We start from the raw sequence: 23403 nt of genomic DNA, 5'->3' as shown, positions 1-23403 counted from the left end.
AAGAACCTTGCTAGAGCAATATAAGGCACCATAAAATCCATATTTGAGAAGGGTACCCCCAACAACAAGGATTTCGATGATCAACATTGCTCTTTTTTTGGAAATAGGTGAGCTTGAGATGGAGTTTAACGATTTACAGGAAAAGCCTTGAAAGTTTGAAGAATTCGATCAACAGTAGTCATATGCAAGGAGTCGTATTCATCAGTTGTGAGCTTATGCTTAAGTGGTGTTTGGATAGGAAAAAAAAGAGGGTGCTTATTGCTTATTGTTTATTTTCACCAAAATAAACTAAGTTTAAGTGTTTGGATAAAATCCTTAAAATTCAGTTTATTGTGTTAGAAATAAACTAATTTTAATAAGTATATCCCCTCTTATTGCTTATTGTTTATTCCTACTACAAATAAGCTAATAAACTAATTCAAACACCCCCTAAATCTATTTATTGACGTGAATTTCTTAATTTGTTGAGTATATAATTGCCAACTCACCACCTAAATATGTCAAATCAGCAAAATATATCAACTCATCTACTCACTTGAAAGTGCCGCTTATTTCACGGTGAGATTTGAACAAAATGAATAGTTTGTTGGTATTTTCTGTATAAAGACCTTATTTAGATAATGTTTTTGAACAAATAGAACTTAAATAATGTTTTTTGAGCAATTTTAAAACATATCTACCCTTATAAATCATTTTCCCTTTTTATATCATCCCAGCCGAAACAGGACCTTGGACCATGTATTTTTTTTTTTACAGTTTTTCACAAATTCCAGAATAGACTTTTTTGACAATCAAAATTGTCATTCTTTTTTTATAGGGAAAAAAAATTATATACGTAACCCTAAGGTACATGATTTACCCCTTTGAATGGAATAATGTTTATTTACCCTATATGATTTCATAATTTATATCATTGGAAAAAGTAATCAGGAAATAATTTTGTTTTTAAATTTTGTATTAGTCGACCAAAATCGTCAACTCCCCCGATAGGAAAATCTTTATCTTTTTTCTAATATAACAAAAAGAAAAAGAAAATAACCCCAAAAAATCCGAAAAGCAAAAGCGAATCGAAATAACGTGGCTGCTGTGAATATATTGTAGCGATAAGACTATCTGACAGACACAGACACTCTGATCGATCCGGAAGGGTGGTGACGACGATAACAAAGAGGGAGGAATCGAACAGCGACAGATGGCGGACCACGGTGGCGGAGGAGGATGTTGTCCACCGATGGATCTATTCCGTTCAGAACCGATGCACTTGGTACAAATCATCATTCCTATTGAGTCAGCTCACTTGACTGCCTCCTACCTGGGAGATATCGGCCTCATTCAATTCAAAGATGTATGTACTCTTTCTATATCTCTGCTCTGTAGCTGTTGTTATGTGATTTCGTGATCAGTATGAAGAGTGCTTCAAATTGGATCTTTTTTTTTTGGTGTATTAGCATCATTAGTATAATTTTAATGACGTATACTGCAGCGAATCGTTTATAGGACAAGATCAAGATGTTATTAAGCTGAGTTTGAAATGTTGTTGATTTATTGAATTTAGGGCTTCAAGGTGGTTTAAATTTGCATTTTTTTACGAAATTTGATTGTTCTAGCTTAAAGTTACACTGGATTGAAGATTGATTGAGCAACACTAGTTTTCTCTCTGCATAATTTCTAGTTCCAACAAATTTATATGTTTTTAATTCTGTACTCTGAACTTAATTGCTCATGGGACAAGATCAAGGTGCTGTAGAACTGAAGTTTGAATATTGTTGAATGTCGATTTAACAAGGGCTTTACAGTGGTCTAAATTAGCTCCTTTTTGTGGAACATAGGATTTTACAATTTCCAGTGGTTCAAAACTTTTATATAGAACTTAGCTATGTATGAAAAAAAGGCTTAAATACTATATAAAGTGCTAGTTTTTATAAGCTAAGAGATCTTCCTGATTGTTATCTAATTTGTTATTTTGATTCCTTCTTTAACATTACTCCCATCTGGTGTTGCAGCTGAATGCAGAAAAAAGCCCTTTTCAAAGAACATATGCTGGACAGGTGATTTTCTTTAGTTAATCCATCTCTCTTTTAGTTACTTCTTGAACTTTTTTTTATTAATAAGACAATGCTTTAAATCTTTTTCAATTCTGAAGATCAAAAGATGTGGAGAAATGGCACGAAAATTGCGTTACTTCAAAGATCAAATGTCAAAGGCAGGTCTTACACCCACCCCAAAAACCGAGGCACAAGGTGATATCAATCTGGATGATCTTGAGGTATATATGACTTTTAATAAAAATCCACCAAAAAAAAAAATAAAATCCTCAATGAGGCTCATATGTGTCATTTTTTAGATAAAACTTGGAGATCTTGAAGCTGAATTGATTGAAGTAAATGCAAATAGTGAAAAGTTGCAGCGTGGTTATAATGAGCTTGTGGAATATAAGCTTGTCTTACAGAAGGTATATGGAAGTATGGAACTACTTTTTTTTTTTTTTCTTTCTTCCATTTGATCATATACCAATTACCAAAAATACCCTTAATGTTCAAATAATTTGCCAGGCTGGCGAGTTTTTCAGGACAGCAGAAAGCAGTGTTGTAGCTCAACAAAGAGAACTTTCATCCGATAATACCCCTGAAGAATCTTTGGAAACTCCTCTTCTAACAGATCAAGTACAAATCATGACACCAATCTTTTATATTTCATTATTTCTTTTAATTTTTTGTTATGAATTGATTTAAATAATTAATTTTTGCAGGATTCAAAAAGTGAGCAAGGGAAACAAGTGAAACTAGGGGTTCTTGCTGGGCTTGTGGCTAAAGGAAAATCCATGGCTTTTGAAAGAATTCTATTTCGTGCTACAAGGGGTAATGTCTTTTTAAGGCAATCTACTGTTGAAGAAGCTGTTGTTGATCCTAGCTCTGGAGAAAAGGTCGATAATACCCTTCTTGTTATTATTCATTCCATATTGTTTATTAATCAAATCTAGTTCTTAGTTCTTACTTATTTACCACTATACAGGTTGAGAAAAATGTATTTTTGGTTTTTTATTCTGGAGAAAGAGCAAAAAGCAAAGTTCTTAAAATATGTGAAGCTTTTGGAGCAAATCGTTACCCTTTTGTGGAAGATTTAAGCAAACAACAACAAACAATAACTGAGGTATACATTATTCAACGTTTTTCTCAATTATTATTGTTACAACTTACAATAAGTCAATAACTGAATTTTTTTATTATAATTATAATTTTTTTTTAGGTATCTGGAAGGACATCTGAGCTGAAGAGAACAATAGATGCTGGACTTTTGCATCGTGGAAATTTGTTACAAACAATAGGAGAACAATATGAAAGGTGGAATCTTTTGGTATGTGTTGTCTTTTTTTTTTTTTTTAAATTCCATTTAACCCTTGTAGATAAAATTTTTCTTAATCTATATTTTCTTTAAATTTTTTAAGGTGCGAAAAGAGAAATCTATCTATCACACTCTAAACATGCTCAGCATTGATGTAACAAAAAAGTGTCTTGTGGCTGAAGGGTGGAGTCCAATATACGCAACTGAACAGGTATTTATATTTCTATTTTTTACTTATATAAATAAATAAAAGTAGTAAATTACTATTTCTTGCATTTAACCCTAATATTATTACCCTTTTTTTTATAGATTCAAGATGCATTGGCTCGTGCAACTATAGACTCTAACTCACAAGTTGGTGCTATATTCCGAATTTTACACACAAAAGAATTGCCTCCAACCTTTTTTAGAACAAACAAATTCACTGAATCCTTTCAAACAATTGTTGATGCATATGGGTGAGAATCATAAATTATGTGAATAGCTAGAGTAAATTACATTTTTGGTCCCTTAGTATAGCTGGTTTTTGTAATTTTGGTCCCATTATGTTTTCTCTTACAATTTTGTTCCTTTTTTGAAGTTCTTGTAACGTATTTTTGTTCATGTTTGAAGTTAAATGACTTTTTGGTCCCCAAGTATACCTGATTTTTGCAATTTTGGTCCCAAATATATAATTTTACTTGGAACAGGGACCAAAAATGTTACAGATATCTTAAATAAGGACCAAAATTGCATGAGAAAACTTTTTGGGACGAGAATTGAAAAAATAGCAATACTCGGGTACCAAAAAATGTAATTTAATCAACTAAAAGTTTTACTTATGTTGAGTAAATTACGTTTTTGGTCCCCAGGTAGAACTGATTTTTCAATTTTGGTCCCTAATATAGAGTGATTTTTACTTGTAAACGTTACAAAAATCTCAAAAAAGGACCAAAATCGCAAGAGAATTTTTTTGGGACAAGAATTGAAAAAATAGCAATACTCGGGTACCAAAAATGTAACTTAATCAAACAAAAGTTTTACTTAGGCTTAGTAAATTACATTTTTGGTCCCCAGGTAGAACTGATTTTTGCAATTTCGATCCTAAAAACTTGTCTTGCAAATTTAGTCGTTTGAGGTTGTTGTAACTTGTAACGTATTTAGTCCCCAAGTCATTTTACTTGGAACAAGGACCAAAAATAAAAAAATCAGCTACATTCAAGGACTAAAAATGTAATTTACTTGTATTCTCATTACCAAGAGTTTTAATCCGGTGCTATGCAGGGTTGCAAAATACCAAGAAGCAAACCCTGGAGTATACACTGTTGTCACATTCCCATTTCTGTTTGCTGTAATGTTTGGTGATTGGGGCCACGGAATATGCATATTGCTAGCAGCTTTATTTTTAATCTTCAAAGAGAAAAAATATTCAACTCAGAAGCTTGGAGACATTATGGAAATGACATTTGGAGGACGCTACGTTATATTGCTCATGTCACTCTTCTCAATCTACACCGGCTTAATCTACAACGAGTTTTTCTCAGTTCCATTTGAGTTGTTTAGCCCTTCAGCTTATGTATGCCGTGATACTTCTTGCAGGTATAAAAATAAATAAATAATAATATATATATATATATATTTTTTTAAAAATGAATTGTATTTTAAAAGTTATTGAATCGTTTTGTAGTGAAGCTACCACTATTGGTTTGATAAAGGGGAGGGACACGTACCCGTTTGGTGTGGACCCCGCTTGGCACGGGAGTCGGAGTGAACTTCCGTTTCTAAATTCTTTGAAGATGAAAATGTCGATTCTTATTGGTGTAGCGCAAATGAACCTTGGGATAATAATGAGTTTTTTTAACGCGTTGTACTTCAAGAACCCTGTAAATATCTGGTTAGTTGGTTTGCTTCAAATAGTAAAAACGTTACTCGATGTATGATTTTTTTTTTTTTTTTTTTTTAAATTGTTTTTTTAATTTTCAGGTTTCAGTTTATTCCTCAGATGATATTTTTGAACGGGTTGTTTGGATACCTTTCGTTTCTTATTGTTCTTAAGTGGTGCATTGGTTCAAAGGCGGATTTATATCATATAATGATATACATGTTCCTTAGTCCTACTGATGACCTTGGAGAAAATCAGCTTTTTGCAAATCAAAAAACAGTTCAACTTGTGCTCTTACTATTGTCTCTCGTTGCTGTCCCATGGATGTTGCTTCCCAAGCCTTTCATTTTAAAAGCACAATACAACAGGGTATGTTTTTTCCTTTTCTTTTTTTATTTTTTTAAACTCAAATTTTTTTAATGGAATTTTGTTTTTTTGTAACCTTAGACACACCAAGGGGAGTCCTACACGCCACTTGAAGGAGAAGATCAATCATTACAAGTGGAGGCAAATCATGATTCACATGAAGAATTTGAGTTTAGTGAAGTGTTTGTTCATCAACTTATTCATACTATAGAATTTGTACTCGGGGCCGTGTCAAATACAGCTTCTTACCTTCGTCTATGGGCACTCAGGTGAAATGACTATAATACCCTTTCTTCACTCACTACTGTTTATGTAATAATAATCTCGAGTCTAATGAATTATAAGTTATCTTTCAGTTTGGCACATTCGGAGTTGTCAACCGTGTTCTATGAGAAGGTTCTTCTTCTTGCTTGGGGGTAAGTTAACTCCACTTGCTTTTTTTTTTTAATCTGGATAAAATGACTTAATGGCCTAACTATACCTTTTTACAAACATGTGAAGGTACAATAATGTGATAATTCTTGGCATTGGAATTCTAGTGTTTATTTTTGCAACGGTTGGTGTGTTGCTAGTGATGGAAACTCTTAGTGCCTTTCTACACGCATTAAGACTTCACTGGGTGGAGTTTCAAAACAAGTTCTATGAAGGAGATGGGTACAAATTCCATCCTTTCTCCTTCATGTTACTCGGTGATGAGGATGAATGATTGTTTAATTATTTCACACTCTTTACAAATCACCACGTACTTTATACTTTATACTTTATTTATTTATTTATAAATTATAATGTATTGTTTGCTACTACTATCTATCAACAATAATAAAGAGGTGTGAATGTGAGATTGTTATTTATGTTAATTAAGTATTGGTACATAAAAATAAATTATTAGAAATTAGAAATATGTTTAGTAGGTTTGCAGAATGTTAGTGTTGGGCAACTGCAACGACTGTGGAGACCATGGAATCAACACCACAAACATTAGGACCTTTACAGATTTTGTAATATCCGTTTTCTCCCCAATTTGGTCCCCATGAGTTCTTAATGATCCAGTATGGTTTTTCCTTCCTTCTTATTGGGGAGTATCCAGAAGCACCATAACCAACCATTAGTACACCATGGTCTAGCCTTTTTGAGCACACATATGGGCATGACACTCCCCCGATATATGTCTGCATATAAACCGCATTGATAGCCACTGCATATGAACACAATTTTTAAGAACAAAAGAAGTTATTAAAGAATCAATTCATTAGGCAAAACTTAAAATCAAAGAAAAAAGATGCATACCAGCAAGAGGACCATCTTTCACAAGATTAGCAGCAATCTGATCTTCATCAAGGGACACCACACTGAAATTACTCACAGATGCTACAATCTTGTTTTTATCAAATTTACATCTTCCACTAGCACTTCCTGTGTAAGGATAGTCTTCTTCCCTCATAAGCCCACCGGCTTTCAAAGTGTACTCAAAAGCACTGTTCATCAGACCTCCGTCGCATCCTGAATCACATGAATCCTTTTCTTCTGGATCACACTACACTTGACACAAGTTTCAATCACTACAATAACAGAAATTGACATAGAGTGATAAAGTAATAATCGAATCAAACCTCATGGTCACAATCAACAAGTTGCTGTTCACTAAGGCTTTCAAGCTTCCCTGTAGCAAGGAAATTAGCACCTTCGAGTGCTCCAGTTGTACTAAACGACCAGCATGACCCACACGAACCCTAATTTAACACTCATCATTTGTAACATCAACCTCGAATTTTGCAATTTGCATTACGGAAACAAATTAGAAACAGAGTATCGATATACTGATTGCGTAAATCGGAGTACCTGATTCTTCACATTGGTGACTGCACCATGATCTCTCCAATCGAAATCATCGGGAAGATCGTTTGTCGGAAGGATCGGAGCCTCGCTGGCGTCCGCCGGGAACCTGAGACGAGATCTCAGTCCGAGATGCTTTCGGAATTCCGATGGTGTCATGTCGGAGAATTGAGTGATGCCATGGACCGCCGATGGATCAAGCTTCTGGTGACGCTTTGCGCGGCGGAGGTTAGTTTTGAAGACAGTGAACCTGTAATCATGTTCTTCCTGTGACGCGTATGATTTACCGAATTTTCGCTTGAAGACACCGAAGTGATGCAGATGCTCCTCCGTGTTCAACGACTGGACTCGGTCGTCGACCACCTGACGGATGAAGGCGTCGTCTCCGGCGACCAAAGAGGCAACGGCGAGAAGAGAACAGGAGAGGAGGAGAAAGAGCCGGTGACCCATAATGTGTTGAATGTCGGAGTGTTTTGTTGCGGTTCTTCGATTTCAATTTCATGTACCGATTGTTCGCCGTCGAATGAATAGGAAGAAGGTTGCTTGAAAACAGCCAATAAGAATAAGACACGTGGATGTGTTTCATTGGTGGAGCTTGCTTGTTGGCTCGGTTATTCTTGCCGCTTAGTATTGGACCGACCCGAATCCAAAGAATAAAGCGGGAAAAGACATTTCGGGCAATTATATGGATTTTTATTAAATATCAAGATTTTTTTTTATTATGAAAAGAAAACAATGATAATAATCTAATATATCATTAACACCATTTAGTTTTTTTTTTTCATGATAAAATATTATTTTTGGTTATACAAAACCAAACAAAAATAATAAAAATATGATTCTTAACTCGAACAAAACTTATTAGTATATTAAGATTAAGAAAGGTAATTTATTTATTCTGAAAAAATAGTTTTTCTGAAATTAAGGGTATTTCGGTAGCAAGTTTATAAAAACTTTTAGTTTTTAAGAAAAATCGAGTAAAAAGTTTTGTTCGTAAGTATGAAGTTAATTTTTATTTATTTATTTTAAACAAACAATGCATGATCCAAAAGTTGTTGCAATATCTTTTAATAACTTTAATTTTAGTTTTTATATAATTTTACACCTTTAAAATGTTATAACTATTTTTATCGAACATTTTTATATAATATAAAACTATAACTTTTAGCCACCAACTATGATTATTAGATTGCAACTTAAAACTAGTTTTGAAAAACAAATCCTAACTTTATATATATATATATATATATATATATATATATATATATATATATATATATATATATATATATATATATATATATATATATATATATATATATATATATATATATATATATATATATATATAAACTAGTTAGACGAATATTATGGATTTTATACTAATTTTAACTCAAACTATTTTGATCTATTATCCAAATGGTATGATCGGTTGATCTATCGATCTTGCCATTTCTATTTTTGTGATTTAATTTCCAAAACATTATAATAGTTATAAGACTTGATGCAATGAATTGGGTTGAAAGAGTAATCGACTTCAACAGAAAAAATTAAAAGAAACAAAAAGACAAATATCAAAAGAATAGTATAACTGATAAAAAATTACTACAATCATTGATAAAGCTCGCATTGGTGTCACTGAGGGGTAAAAAGGAACACAAACAATTCCAAGGGTTATGAACATAAAACTTAGAATATGATTTTCAGACCAATTCACTAAAAATAGTAACATTACCACATTAAAGATGGTAGACAACATATACATCTAAGAAACTAATTCTAAATTAACGAAAGTAAATGACCTAAATAAAGCAGGTATATTATTTTTAATAAACCATCTCTAACCTAAGGAGAGTAAAAAAACAAATAATATCTTTATCACTTTTAAACAAGAAAAGTAAACAATTATAATGTATGTTTGGCAAAATTAATTAATAGTTGAAAGTTGAAAACTATAGTTTTTATTTTTTTAAGTGTTCTGCAAAAATAATTGTAATAGTTTGAAATGTGTAAAATGAAATAAAATCTAAAAATCTAAAAGCTCTAAAAATCGTGAATTAGATTTTGGATATGATATTTTTAATCAAAATAAAAGCTTCAAGCTACAGCTGAATAAAAGTTTTTTTTAATTTGTTTTTTTTTTCAAAAAGTAAAATATCACAGTGGCTCTCTATTTTAAATTTCGAACTCCTATATTCAAGAGTTTTACCTATTAATTTTTTTTTCTCTATCATTTTTCTTCATCATTCTCCTCACATTTTAATTTCAAATCTTCAGTTTGTAACGAACAAATTTCATTAAAATTTGGGTTCCCATCTTTCTTCTCTATAATATCATTAAAATAGATATCTAACATGAAAATAGAGTTCAAAACTCAACCCAAACACATGAAAAAAATATATTTGAAACTCATGATAAAATTTGAAATTTTCAAGGAGTTCGAAAATGTCTATTTTCAAACTTCATAATCATTTTCATATTTTATAAGAAACATCATTATCCGATATTCATGTATATGAAAAATGGTTATTTTGGTAATTATTCATTATTCAACAATGAACAGTTATCCCCAACACTTTTATCACAAATTTTAGTCTTCTATCCTTATTTAAATATTTCGAAATTATGATGCTTTCCATTAAAGGTATCTTAAGCTTGGCCTCTAAGTTTCATAGGTATCCAATATTTTATTGTTCAAAATCTATAGAGACACATGTAGAGCTGAATTTTTGACCTTTTACTATCATAAGTAAAATTATGAGATAAGATAGATATCTTTGGAAATAAAGCCTGCCAAGGTGATAGTGGTACTGCCAATTTTTCTTAAGATAAAGTTTTGCTCCATTTGAATCTGTGTAACGATAGGGTAAATGATTGAGAATGCTATAATTAAATAAACACAATTTCTTTTATTGTAAAACATTAATATTAAAATTTTGAAAAAAAGACGATTTTATAAATTAAACGAGTGAAAAATATATTAAAATTTTGATAAAATGGTATAAAAAGTCGTTTGATACATGCCGAATGAGTTAGGTTTAATTAAGTCTAATTCTGAATGATTCAGTTTGTTCAAATATTTTAAAACCGAATCAGATGCTCCAAAAGCTCTCAAAATGGTTTGAATGTGACCATATCTTATCTACTCAATAAAATGCATATCCATAAATATGTTTTATTTAGCAATTTCTTTGAAATAGGCAAAGCGCGTGGGGACAATTGGTATCATTTATCTTAAAGGCACCCCACCACCCATTTACATGAAACATGCGTTAAAAATAAAATTCCAATATATTTTCATCAAAATCTTTAAAAAACCATTATATTATTTATTTGTACCTTAAGATTCTTATATTTTTTATAATATATCATTTAAAGGATCGAGTTCGGTATATCCTAGATAGCCGAAAATGTTAGATAATTGATTCTTAACATTATACAATTCATTAGATTAAAAATATATATATATATATATATATATATATATATATATATATATATATATATATATATATATATATATATATATATATATATATATATATATGAGGGTTTAAATGCACTAAAAAAATATAATGTTTTTATTAATCATTTAATGAAAATATATTAGGTTTTTTTGAGGTCGGAAAACCTTAAATAAAAATTCCCGAAAATATAAGAGTTTTAGTGCACTAAAAAATAATATAATAGGTTTTTTAAGCATTTGACGAAAATATGGTGGATTTTTCTTAGCTTTTCTCTATTTGAAAACTACAAACAAAAACTATAATATAATTTGCAATAACCTTTATTTTTCTTTAATTTTGTTATATATATATATATATATATATATATATATATATATATATATATATATATATATATATATATATATATATATATATATATATATATATATGCAAACAATGGAAGCTTAATCAAAAAAGGGTGTGTAATAAATTTGTACGAATCTCGGGGTTTTTTCAAAAAATAGTAAAAAATGAAGGTAGTTTTTTTTTTTTTTTTTTTTTTTCCATTAACGACGCATTTAGTAATAGACATTGCAAAATCAATTAAACCATATTGTTTCAATATTTTGAAAAAGAAAACAAAAAATACTACTGTGTTCGATCGCATGAAAGTTTTTTGATAGGGAAGAGATCAAGAGTGGTTCCATGTTCTAGACTTTAGGGTGAAATATAAAATTACAATTTTTATCTCATTGACATTAGTCATAGTTCAAATAAAATACATCACAAATATAAAATTATAATTTTTATCTCATGGACAATAATCATAGTCCAAATAAAACACATGCTAGATACAATGCTAACATGTTCTATGTAACAAATGAGGCCTACACATAAGCACCAAATATGTTTGAAAAAAAAGCAATTATAATTATCATATGCCTATAGTTTCATGTAACATAACCAAACTTAATAAAACTATTTTCGATGATGAAGATCATGATACAAAATTGCAATTTTTATCACATGTATATCACAATCCAAATGTCATACATGTCAAATGCAGTACAACATCTTCGAAGTATCACATTGCTTGAAAATTTGACAAGTTTCATATCACACTAAAATGTGATCCAAAAAAGCATCACACTATCACAAGAAAAACAACCAAGCAATATAACAAAAACAAGATAAACAACAAAAGAACAACAAAAAGATGGTAAATATAGTAATTTTGGATTATATAAATCCATCACAAGTAATATATAATATCACTCTTTACATAGAGAGAAAGAGGGCTTCAAGACTTATTCTAATATGATAACCAAAGCTTGTATTTAGCAATTTTTTATTTACATTCTCTCGCATGATATAATATGAAAATCATTAAAAAGACCTCTATGATATAATATCATCTTCTTCTATGAGTCAAATCAATGGTGGCCTTTTCTTGTTATAGCTGTAAATAGAAGAAAAAATGGCCATAGAACCAAAATCACTATGCACAAGTGAAAAATCCACATGCAAAATGTAGATGATCTTCGACAATTGCACCAATGGTGATCCACCTTTTTTCCACACTTGTAACAAAATTCAATTCCACATCTACACCAAATGTTTAAAACGCATCATCATATATTCATATTCAAGAACAAGAACAAGAATCAAATCAAGAAAATCTTGAAAATTTTATATTCTTTTTGGGTTTTGGAGACACCATATGGATATGATATGCAAAAAGTTTCGTTGTAAATATGATCATCTTGAATTTCCCAAAACATAAACTTTTCCAAATTTAGGAGAAATTTAGGTATGAAAACACCAAATGTCATTCTCGGTTTTTTAAATCAAGAAACAACATATGATGCAAAGTTTCTTCTTACTTCAATTATAACCGTAATCAAGCTAGGAAACACGCCAAAAACCATGAATTTTTTTTTGAAAATTTAGACACAATTTGTGGATTTAATCAGTTAACCATGGATTCCACCTTCTAAATTCTAATTTATCTTGATTCTTTCCCTCAATACCCTCAATCTGTTCTTTCTTTCTTAAATTGAATAAGAAATTCACAATAAACAAAACAATCAAGTTATCCACATTAATATATGAAAAAAAAATCCTGAATTTGTGAACGGAATCTTTGATATGGGTTTGATAGAGGGAATAAGAGATACCTGCATTTAACAATGGCACAACCTTTGACAAGTTCAACACAGTGTCTGCACATAGGGCACCTCATCCATTGATTCCTCTCGGAAAGAATACCAAAAGCGATGTCGTTTCGATCCCTCATTTCACCGCTCTCCTCGCACCTATACCCAGCATGCCATGGAACCTTACATCGGAAACAGAAGGCTTTCTTACAATTAGGACATACACATCGCTTTAAATTACCTTCGCCACCACACTCGTTGATAACCAAAGCCGAACAATCTCTGTTAGGGCAGTAAGCTCGATCAAGCCCTAGCAACGCCGACTCGCAGAGTACGTCACACCATTTGTCGAACAGTTGGTGTGCAATCTTTGGGCGACATGAGAGGGGCTCGAGGGAGTGATCGCAGGTGAGAGCTGGACATTTGATGTCAGATACGTTGTCCTCGAGTTTCACTTGGATGTATTTGATCATACAGTCGGTGCAAAAGGGGTGGACGCATCGGTTGCTGTTCTTGAATCTCTTGTTCGGGAGTGTTACGGGTTCTATGCAAATCTCGCAGGTGAATGTCGATGATGCTGATTCTTCTTCTTCAATTTGTTGAAGGGTTTGCGAATTTGGTTGGGGTTTCTGATTAACATTTCCCATCTAACCAAAAACCAAAAAGAAAAATTTGCAGTGAAATTGTGAGGAGGAGGGGTGGAGGTTATAGAGTGGTGTCGAGTAATGGCGTAAACTGAAGGCATTTACAAGGGAAAATTGCTAGTAATTGTGGCGAAAATCGCTGTGTTTTTGGTATCCTCCATGGGGATGATTTAGGGTTCCTGGTCATTCATGAGTCCACTTTATCGACTCTAGAGTCCAAGCCGGGGTGAGAACTGGGACCGTACTTGGAAAAAAAGGACCCGTACCGATTATTATAAATTATAAATGCATATAATATTTTAGGACCAAAATTACTTAATTGGTCCTTTCCTTTTTCAGATTTACATCCCCACCACAATTATATTTAGGGTGTTTGGATTAGCTTACTAGCTTATTGTTATTAGCTTATTTGTAATGAGAATAAACAATAAGCAAGGAGAATATGCTTATTAAAATTAGTTTATTTACTTTATTTCTAACATAATAAGCTGATTTTAAAGATTTTATTCAAATACTTAAACTAGCTTATTGCAGTGGGAATAAGCAATAAGTAATAAATTTTTTTTTTTTCCTATCCAAACACCCCTTTAAGTTGGCTTGTCTTTTTTAGGTTTGCGGACTTTATGTTCATAATGATGTCATGTTTGTCACTCTTTTTTGGGTTTCCATACTTAAGACTTTATTTTTGTAATGATGTCATGTTTGTCTTTAGTACTTGGGATTTTGGGGAAAACAAATATTAATCGAGCCTTTAAGTTTAGGAGATACAATTTATTCATGGTAAAGTTTTATATGCGTTCGATATATTTTTATCTTAACTAATGGCTGAACATTCAATACGAGTTGAAATATATGATCGTTGGGTTGGTAAAACTTCATATGGTTGTCGGGTTGGTTAAATATTATTAAAAAAAAAAAATTACCCATATCGTGCTTAACCCAAAAACTCATTTCTCATTCTCTTTAAAGAAATAGTGATGTCTCTACCTTACCACTACCAGTCAACCAACCATTGCTATCACAATAACATCTACATGCACCCAGCTTGAAGATCTATATCGTTCCTCTCTCCCTCACTAACAACTCCTCCTTTTCCTCCCACAAACTCGTTACCAACAAATACTAGTAGAAGAGGAGGCAAATACTTTTGATTCGAAACCTATAAATGAAGGTGGCAGTTAGAGGATGAGGGTTCATTCGATATAGAGCTCCATCGATGAAGGTAATAGTTAGAGGAAAAGTAAGGTGATGGGAAAAGTCCCCAGCCAACCCTTAACACCTTGCTTGTTAGATTTTGATTTAATAACATGCATTAATATAGGGATCCTTACGTGAAAGTGATTATATAATTTGTGAAACAAAAATGGAATTTATAAAAATTGATTTAGGTTTTCATTCTAAATTAGAATTTTGATTTATATGATTTCAGTTTAATTTTGGGATTTTTAGTTCATGTTTTCATTTTAAATCAAATTTTATATTTTTGACTCAATCTTGGATTTGATTTCAAAGAAGTTATATATTGTGATGTTACCTTAGATTTTTATTTTCATAATTCTTATAATATATTTGAGTAAATTACACGAATGGTCCCTATGGTTTGGGGTAATTTGCACGTTTGGTCCCTAACTTATTTTTTTAACTCGGAAGGTCCCTACTATTTGTTTTTGTTACGCGCTTGGTCCCTAATGTTTGTTTTTGTTACACGCTTGGTCCCCGTCTTACCCAAAACGACTATTATTTAAATAGAAAAAAATGATGGGGCATGTAAGGTAAGGTGAGAGGGGTGGGGTTGGGGGTGTGTTTATTTAAATAGATTAAAAAATCAAGGGTAAAATAGTCTTTTTATGTATGATAGGGACCAAGCGCGTAACAAAAACAAACAATAGGGACCTTCCGAGTTAAAAATATAAATTAGGGACCAAATACGCAAATTACCCTAAACCATAGGGACCATTCGTGTAATTTACTCAATATATTTGATTATCGAATGTTTTGTGTATATATATAGTTGTAATTGATTGATTAACCCAGTTTCATCAAGTTCTTTATGTGTTTGATATTTATTCATGTTAGCGCTGAAATCACAGTAATTAGATGATTATTTTTATTAAGTGGGGGGTGGGGGGGGGTCGGTTGTAGACGGTCATGGTGGTGTTAGTAACGGTGGTGACAATATGTGGTGGTAGCGATGAAGGTGGTGGCAAATGGACAATTGGTGTGTTTATTCATGAATGTATGTGTGTTTTAAAAGAATAAACTCCTAAATTTTGAAGTGTCTGAATGTGTTCATAAAGATGTCGAGGAGTGAGGGAATGTGCATGTGCACGTTCATGAAGAACAACCCTAGAGAGAGAGAGAGAGAGAGATTTATGTTCTTTTTTTTTTTAAATAATGAAAATGCAAAAAAAAAAAAAATAAATAATAAATAACAAAATAAATCTTTTTATATGATCAAGGACCAACCAGAAAATAAAATAAAACAATATGGACTATATGCATAAAGGTTTCCAACATTCTCCTTAGAGTGTTAAATCTAGTAAAGTATATGGACCCATCCTGTAATTTTGTATATTGTAATTTTGCATATTTTGTAATTTTGTATATATTGTAATTTTGCATATTTTGTAATTTTGTCTACTTTTAGGTAAATTGAAAAATTAAACATTTCCGTTGGTTTTTTTTATCAATTAATCTAATTTCTTCTGTTTTACTACTTACTGAAAAAAAAAAAAAAAGACCATGCATTGATGTATAAGAAATACATTTTTGGTTAAATAATTTTAGTAAATGTTTATTCTGTTATTTTTTTCCCTCCATTCACTTAGGCTTTTTTAGACTCATTGGGCTTTCATTTTATTGGGCTCAAATTTTATTTACCTTTTGCCTTCATCGGTCTTTATATCTTCTAGAACTCATATACATTCTAAAAAGAACATCAACACCTCCTCACAACACGTGGCATCTCTTATTTCCAAGTTCCTTATCTTGCTGCCACCTTCATCTACTTTTTGAACTCGTCCTACAAGAAACCCACTCTAAGAAACCCAAATACTTTAACATCTCAGTTAAATCATCATGTATCACATTTGAACTATCGGTCTTTTTCATCTTCTTGCAATTTAATTACCACTATACGAGGTATTTAACTTTTCTTAACATTATCTATTATTCTATTTCACAGATGAATGCATGTTTGTTAGCTTTATTCTTCCATTCAACATTTAGGTTTCTAATTTTTTTATGCATGTCGATTTCTGGTCGCTTCTTTCCTGTTTATTTCACCCGTGTAAACGACTTTTTTATCTTTTGTAAACCAAAATTTCTTTTCATTTACTATCAAAGAAGCAATGGACAATGTGCTTTCTACCCAAATTTCTTGTTCTATGTTTTTTTTAACAGTTTTGCATATATTTCTTCTTTTTTGTTGTAAATAAAGAATCCATCCCACTTTATACAAGTTTTCATTTTTTTTTCTCAACATTACGTTTTTAGTAATGCATGTGAATGTTAAGGTTCTAACCTTGCAGTTTCATGAGGTTTATCTTCTTAATAAAATGGACAGTGCTTATACAACTTTTACTTCATATATATTTTTTTTCTTATAATAACTGATTCTGACATCTTAATTTACAATGTCAATTCCATTTTACCCCTTTTAGTGAAGTGTAGAAACATGCTGAAAGCCTGAAAATGAAACTTACCAATGTAAGAGAAACTATTCAAACTCACCACTATAATAAGCGTATATTCTAATTTTAATACTTATATATATATTTTTCCACAGTTAAAGGGGAAATGCTTCCCGACTGATGTCATATCTCAAGGACCAAATCTGAAAACAAAAAGAACTTTGATTATTGTCAATGAAGAGTAAGTACAAAAAAACCACTTCCATTCACAAAGATTTATTATTTAACATATATTATTATCATATGAAATTTGATGTTTCTACCCTCCTATACAGAAAAAACCTCTCTTACTTTTGTTGTGGAACTAAATCGGGAAGAATGACGAGACCATTAACATTTGCTATGTGTGTCAAAGTAACTACCTTTAACGGTTAGTTTACCTGATTATAGATTATATTAACACATAATATACATCATCAACTACACAAAACTTACTTACATTCATCAATTGACTTTCATGTCTATCACCAAGCACGAGAATAGGCTCTGGAATCATGATTAATGCACCTCTGACAAAAGATCTTGGAATCATGATTAATGCACCTGTGACAAAAGATCTTCAACGGATAGAAATGGTTTCTTTTAACAAAAACTTTATAAGTTTATTAGAACTTGTAACTGAAACTAACTGTTACATCTATGCCACATGTATAAACAGAACTTAAGGAATTACTTTGTAAGAAAGCATAAAAGGACATTGAGATTTTACTTCCATATCCACAAGAGAAAGACATAGTTTCTATCGCTAAAACAATCACAAACTTCAAATATGTAAGTAATACCAATTAATGAAGCCTTAAAAGTAATATTTTTTAAGTTATACTAAACACCGTACAATTAACATTATTTGTTTTCAAAAACAATAAAAAACAGCATGGATAAGAGGCAACATGCGTTTCCCAACCCAAGATAGAAGCTTCTCACACACATGTTCAAATTGCTTAGAATCAGTTGAAGCAGACATGACTTGGAAAATCAAATGTCAATCATGTAAAACCAAATCTGAGGTTCAAGTAATGTGACTGTTCCTTCATTATAAACTAACATTTACTAAAATTAATATATATACTTACATAATGATAACCATATGGCATCTTGAGAGATATAGTTGATATTGATAACAGAAATGCATCAATCAGTGGATGTGTATCAAACCGAGACATCCAAAAGTTCATTCCATTTACACCAAATGCAGGCAAGGAGGATGAAGATAGTATAAGATGAACCCACAATAATTATTTTTTTACAACAACCCAGTGTTTATCATCTGAACTAACCAACTACACTCGAACAGGGAAAGGATATACACAATTCAGTAACAGCATCCATTCAAGCCATGTCAGTTGTTGCATTCATACGTACAAATGAGACAACATACAACTAACAATCTAGCACAAGAATTAGTATTGTTGCATTCCACACCTATCCATACTTTCCTCAGCAATCGTCCCAGATCCTCCAAATCACTTCCTCAACTGATACACCCAAGTCTAACTGATCCTCACTACTAACTCACTGAAATATATCCTAGGCTTCCCTAGGTTCCCGAACTTACCCAGTCCTCAACTGCCGAAAGATTCCCAGTAATGTCAACTACCTACCTCATGAATATAGCCACATGCAGCAGAGATCAGATAATCCTTCAAGTAATAGACTCATCCCTATAACGGTTAGACTCAAACGAGAGTTGCGCAATAGGGTCAAATCTATCACTCTGAGATTATCCAGCCTGTGCCACATGTGACTTAGCATATTCACTTAATAGCTAACTCACATTACTAAGAGTCCCACAAAGCACAAAGCAAACAACATTCATACAATGGAAAATCTAACCATCATATTCCAATCAAATCATTTTATCCTCTAATCAGGAATCTATACATGCAATTAAAAGGCTCATACAATCATGCATAACCTAAACAGACTATCCTATCACTGACTGATCAGTACTAGCATGCATGTCTACAAGCACATATAATAGGCATATAAGGCATCCTCCTAGATCCTTAGCCCTAATCTAACATTCAATTCTCATAATCATATCGTAACATAACATATCATAGCATGTATGGGTATCTTGGGGAAAACTTACTTGAGCTCGGCTGATTACATGCATCACACACTTTGTTCTTCTCAAAGTTCCTTTCTCTTTTCAGATTCCTTTCAAACTCCTTTTTATAAAGTGGTTTTACTTTTGAAAATTTTCATACCAAGCCCTTAGTTTGAGTTCAGACACACCCGAGAGTATATCCGAATCCCTCAAACCAAGGCTCTGATACCAACTTGTTGTTGGATAAGGTGTCTAAGTCCATAACTTATTTGGTATATACTTGACCCGACCCGGCATGGTCCATTTGGGTTGCATTTCATCCAAACTATTTATGGATAATTTTATGAGAATTATACACATATGTTTATTAATATATTGTAAGTTATAATATATTAATATGAAGTCATGTTATTTAATTAGTCTTAGTCTTAAATTAATTATGAATTAATTTAGAGATTAAAAGGAAGACTAATTAGATTGTGGGCTATTGGTTTTATATGGTGTGGGCTAACACTCATTTGTTAATGGGCTAGGCTTGTATGGAAGTCCATCGATGATCCATGGAGCTTTTAACCCATGGATCCTTGGAAAAGGAAAAGTCATGGGTTATTAGGGTTTCACCCTAATCATGTACACTATATAAGCATGCTTATGTTGCATGAAATAGCCACTAGTGAAACTAGTGTAACTAGAGTATGTGTGTTTGTGTGTGACCGATTTTATAAGTGTGTATACATTCTCTCAAAGTTTTCCAAGAGTTTGTGGTGATTTGTGATTCCATTTGAGGCATTCACACTATTGGTGTTTGGCCCTCAAACTCCTTAGGAATCAAACTCATCATCAAAAGGTATGTAATCTCATCTAATTCTTTTATGTTTAAAAGTACCCCATGTCATGTTAGATAGGTTATGAACCTTCGAAATATTATTATTTTGCATGTATTTAGACAAACATAGATCCAAGGTTTATTAGGGTTGCATGCACACTTAGGAAGTGTTAGATTGCTCAAAACCCAACACTTGTAACATCCCAAAAATACAGGCCAAAAATTTCATTTTTAAATACGTCATTATAAAACCAACAGTGTAATAAAACATTGTAATATCATGTAATGTCAAAACCAAAGTAGAAATAATCAAACATGTTATCATAAAACAATATCAGAGTGTAATCCCAAAGATCTCATGTGCGGAAAACCATAGTGTGATGCGCTGCGATCAAGCCAGCTCCTTTCCTTTAAACACGAAGTACCTGAAACCAAAACTGAAAACCGTAAGCACGAACCTTAGTGAGTTCCCCTATCATACCACATACCATACAATCATATAACATACATATACTGTTAGGCATATTTGGGTTCCGGACCTACCCCTTTGGTCAACTTGACCGAATACTGCCTAGCATATCTGGGTGCTAGCCTCCCCTTCGGTCCTCTCGACCGGATACTGCCTAGCATACCTGGGTGTTGGGCTCCCCTTCAGTCCTCTCGACCGGTCCCGGGGACTATTTCACCCCTAACACTACCACATAAAAGCATAGCATAAACACATAAGTCATATATTTCCTAGCATATCTGGGTGCTGGCCTACCCCTTCGGTCCTATCGACCGGTAAGTGGGGACTATTTCACCCCTACTACTACCACATAATATCATATCACATATATCATAATCTGTCTAGCATAGTTAATCTACCCCTTCGGCCCTATCGACCGATAACCGGGGACTATTTCACCCCCTACTACCACTATCAGATAAGATCATATCATGCTAGCACATAAACATAACAGGTAGTAGCAAACATAGACAATTATCACAATAACAATCATCTAACAACAACTCCTACTGGTGGGTCGGCATTGTGGCCATAGACCCACCGCTACTAGAAGGTAACTCACCTCACACGGCTGAAGTCCCGTAGACACAATCCCACACTACTGAAGTCCCGCAGGCTGAACCCCAGCTATTGGTTGAGAGATTCCCGAACTGTCAACACCAAAATAACACCCAATTAATAATTAGGTCCCAACACATAACCATAATACATACTTGGATAATTATTACATTACCCCAGGCTTGGCTTATTTAAGCCCAACAAGGCCCAATCCATAAGCCCAAAGCCAACTAGGAAACAAAGCCTAACATATGGCCCAATTTTCTAAATTGGGCCCAAACCCTTACAAGGTCTTACCATAAGGCCCAACCATTTAGTCCAGTCCAACATTCAACATTCTAATGGCCCAGTATCACATAATCATAAAGGCCCAAACTATGGCCCATATATGGCCCAATTTTACAAATTGGGCCCAACTCCTCATATGGGCCTTACCACAAAGCCCATTAATTATTCTAGTCCATTTGCTTGATCTTGGATGGCCCATTATAATCCAAGTGAAATTAGGGTTTCACATAAAATGATAATTAGGGTTAAGTTTCCTACTTAACCCATTAAGGACTTAATCCATTAAGGACTTAATCCATTAAGTCCAATATCGCTTAGATTAATCTTTACCAATGATTATTATTTAATATCTCAAGTTATTAAATAATTTCCGTGTGTTCCGATTAATTCTCCCAAATTAGGGTTTTCCAACCTAATACTAGTCCATTAATTAATTTGTTGGGCTTTTAGATCAATTAGAGCTTTATTGGGCCTATTAAGCCCACTAGAATATCATTAAGCCCATTAAGTCTTATTGGGCCCATTAGGGCTTCCTTGGGCCTATTAGGGTTTCAAGCCCTCCAAACGAATCAACATAATCGAGACAAGGCACACCGCCACCCGACACGGCGGCCGGTGGCGGCAGTCACCACCCTAAGGTGGTGGTTTAGAGTTTTCTTACTATTCCGATCAATACAATATTACAACGAGATAACCAAACACACACTAAGCTACACACACTCATAATGACACACACACACAACCACCCTACGGTGGCCGGTGGTGGTAGAAGGTGGCAGCCACCACCTCACGGTGGTGGCAGTGGCTTTCTAGGTTTTCCCAGCCACACAAATAGGGATGGCAATGGGGTGGGGATTACCATCCCTGTCCCCATCCCCGAGGCCGTAACATCATCCCCATCCCCATCCCCATCCCCAACGGATGCGGGGAATTTAACCCCCTCCCCGTTAAATTTTGGGCTTATCCCCGGCCCATCCCCGGTTGATCCCCGTTTTATGTTCAAATCAACTTACACGAAAAATAACTTCAACTTAAGTAAGATATCAAAACCATATGTCATAATTAGATTGTGTTTACATCAATCATAAAGTCTAACAACCATTAAAATGAGAATATGATTACACAAAAGAAATTTCAATCTTTGGTTCTATTTGTTTGCTTGAAAAATTACTCAACATCATCATCATATGCAACCGTCTGATCAAAAGCCTTTGGTTCTCCTTGCTTTTTACCTGAAACATATAAAACTTATTTTTAGAAAAACTAATATTTTATGCTCATGTATGATATAACAATTGATATATTTATTAAAACATCACCTTGAAGTTCCTTCCGTAACCAACTTTGGCTACACATTAATGCCCCGAATGTTTCCGGTTTGAGTCGGTTACGTTGTTTCGTCACCTTATTCCCGCTCATGCTAAAAGCTGATTCTGAAGCAACTGTAGAAATTGGAATCGCTAAGATATCTCTAGCAATCTTCTATAATATAGGAAACTTGGAACGATTGCACTTCCACCATATTAATATATCAAAACCTTCCTCATTTGGTAACAACTTCTCAGCTAAATAATCATCCAACTCAGTTTTTTCAAATCCATCATCCTCAGAAAGCATATTCTCGAAATCCAACTCCCATGTTGATTTGCTTAAAGTAGAACCTCCTCCCTCAGAGATGTTTGTCGCACATTGTCGTTTCCAAGAATCTCCTCATTTATCATCATGTTTCTTTTTATACTCTTGAAATAACTCAGTAATTATGTTACGTATTTTCATAATCTCACTTCTTGCTTCTTCCCCATATAACTTTGGAAAGAAATAATTGATCAA

General features: G+C 32.9%; 3 protein-coding genes across 3 annotated transcripts; 1 reads left to right on the top strand and 2 right to left on the bottom strand.

The window, feature by feature from the left end:
- The first annotated feature begins 1051 nt into the window (after positions 1-1051).
- LOC145004806 (V-type proton ATPase subunit a2-like) lies at positions 1052-6426 on the top strand. The gene is made up of 16 exons (XM_078963806.1): positions 1052-1345; positions 2004-2048; positions 2144-2266; positions 2345-2452; positions 2553-2663; positions 2750-2923; positions 3013-3150; positions 3247-3354; positions 3446-3553; positions 3652-3800; positions 4606-4920; positions 5009-5215; positions 5305-5572; positions 5651-5838; positions 5926-5985; positions 6071-6426. Exons 1-16 carry the CDS (start codon positions 1193-1195, stop codon positions 6273-6275), a joined length of 2460 nt encoding a protein of 819 aa, XP_078819932.1. The 5' UTR covers positions 1052-1192; the 3' UTR covers positions 6276-6426.
- LOC145004807 (Papain family cysteine protease) lies at positions 6394-7928 on the bottom strand. Its single transcript, XM_078963807.1, has 4 exons — positions 7409-7928; positions 7180-7299; positions 6857-7103; positions 6394-6764 (listed from the first exon to the last, which is right to left on the bottom strand). The coding sequence occupies exons 1-4, from the start codon at positions 7850-7852 to the stop codon at positions 6493-6495; spliced, it is 1083 nt and encodes a 360-aa protein (XP_078819933.1). The 5' UTR covers positions 7853-7928; the 3' UTR covers positions 6394-6492.
- A 4126-nt stretch (positions 7929-12054) lies between these two features.
- On the bottom strand, positions 12055-13905 carry LOC145006374 (E3 ubiquitin-protein ligase RSL1-like). Its single transcript, XM_078965461.1, has 2 exons — positions 13029-13905; positions 12055-12456 (listed from the first exon to the last, which is right to left on the bottom strand). The coding sequence occupies exons 1-2, from the start codon at positions 13652-13654 to the stop codon at positions 12285-12287; spliced, it is 798 nt and encodes a 265-aa protein (XP_078821587.1). The 5' UTR covers positions 13655-13905; the 3' UTR covers positions 12055-12284.
- Positions 13906-23403: the final 9498 nt, after the last annotated feature.

Source organism: Lactuca saligna, chromosome 7, assembly GCF_052625555.1.
Source record: "Lactuca saligna cultivar CGN05327 chromosome 7, ASM5262555v1, whole genome shotgun sequence".
NCBI classification, from domain to species: Eukaryota; Viridiplantae; Streptophyta; class Magnoliopsida; order Asterales; family Asteraceae; genus Lactuca; species Lactuca saligna.
Note: the sequence above shows the minus strand (reverse complement) of the source record. Positions and strands in the feature narration are given on the sequence as shown.

What these genes read in the sequence shown, in the direction of transcription:
- LOC145004806 (XM_078963806.1), top strand. Translation starts at nt 1,193, where the DNA reads ATGGCGGACCACGGTGGCGGAGGAGGATGTTGTCCACCGATGGATCTA. An exon ending in TCAATCTGGATGATCTTGAG is followed by an intron (nt 2,267 to 2,344) that starts GTATATATGACT and finishes GTCATTTTTTAG; the next exon opens with ATAAAACTTGGAGATCTTGA. An exon ending in TGCCGTGATACTTCTTGCAG is followed by an intron (nt 4,921 to 5,008) that starts GTATAAAAATAA and finishes ATCGTTTTGTAG; the next exon opens with TGAAGCTACCACTATTGGTT.
- LOC145004807 (XM_078963807.1), bottom strand. Translation starts at nt 7,852, where the DNA reads ATGGGTCACCGGCTCTTTCTCCTCCTCTCCTGTTCTCTTCTCGCCGTT. An exon ending in TCACCAATGTGAAGAATCAG is followed by an intron (nt 7,300 to 7,408) that starts GTACTCCGATTT and finishes GTGTTAAATTAG; the next exon opens with GGTTCGTGTGGGTCATGCTG. An exon ending in GAAAGATGGTCCTCTTGCTG is followed by an intron (nt 6,765 to 6,856) that starts GTATGCATCTTT and finishes GTTCATATGCAG; the next exon opens with TGGCTATCAATGCGGTTTAT.
- LOC145006374 (XM_078965461.1), bottom strand. Translation starts at nt 13,654, where the DNA reads ATGGGAAATGTTAATCAGAAACCCCAACCAAATTCGCAAACCCTTCAA. An exon ending in TGTGCCATTGTTAAATGCAG is followed by an intron (nt 12,457 to 13,028) that starts GTATCTCTTATT and finishes CATTTGGTGTAG; the next exon opens with ATGTGGAATTGAATTTTGTT.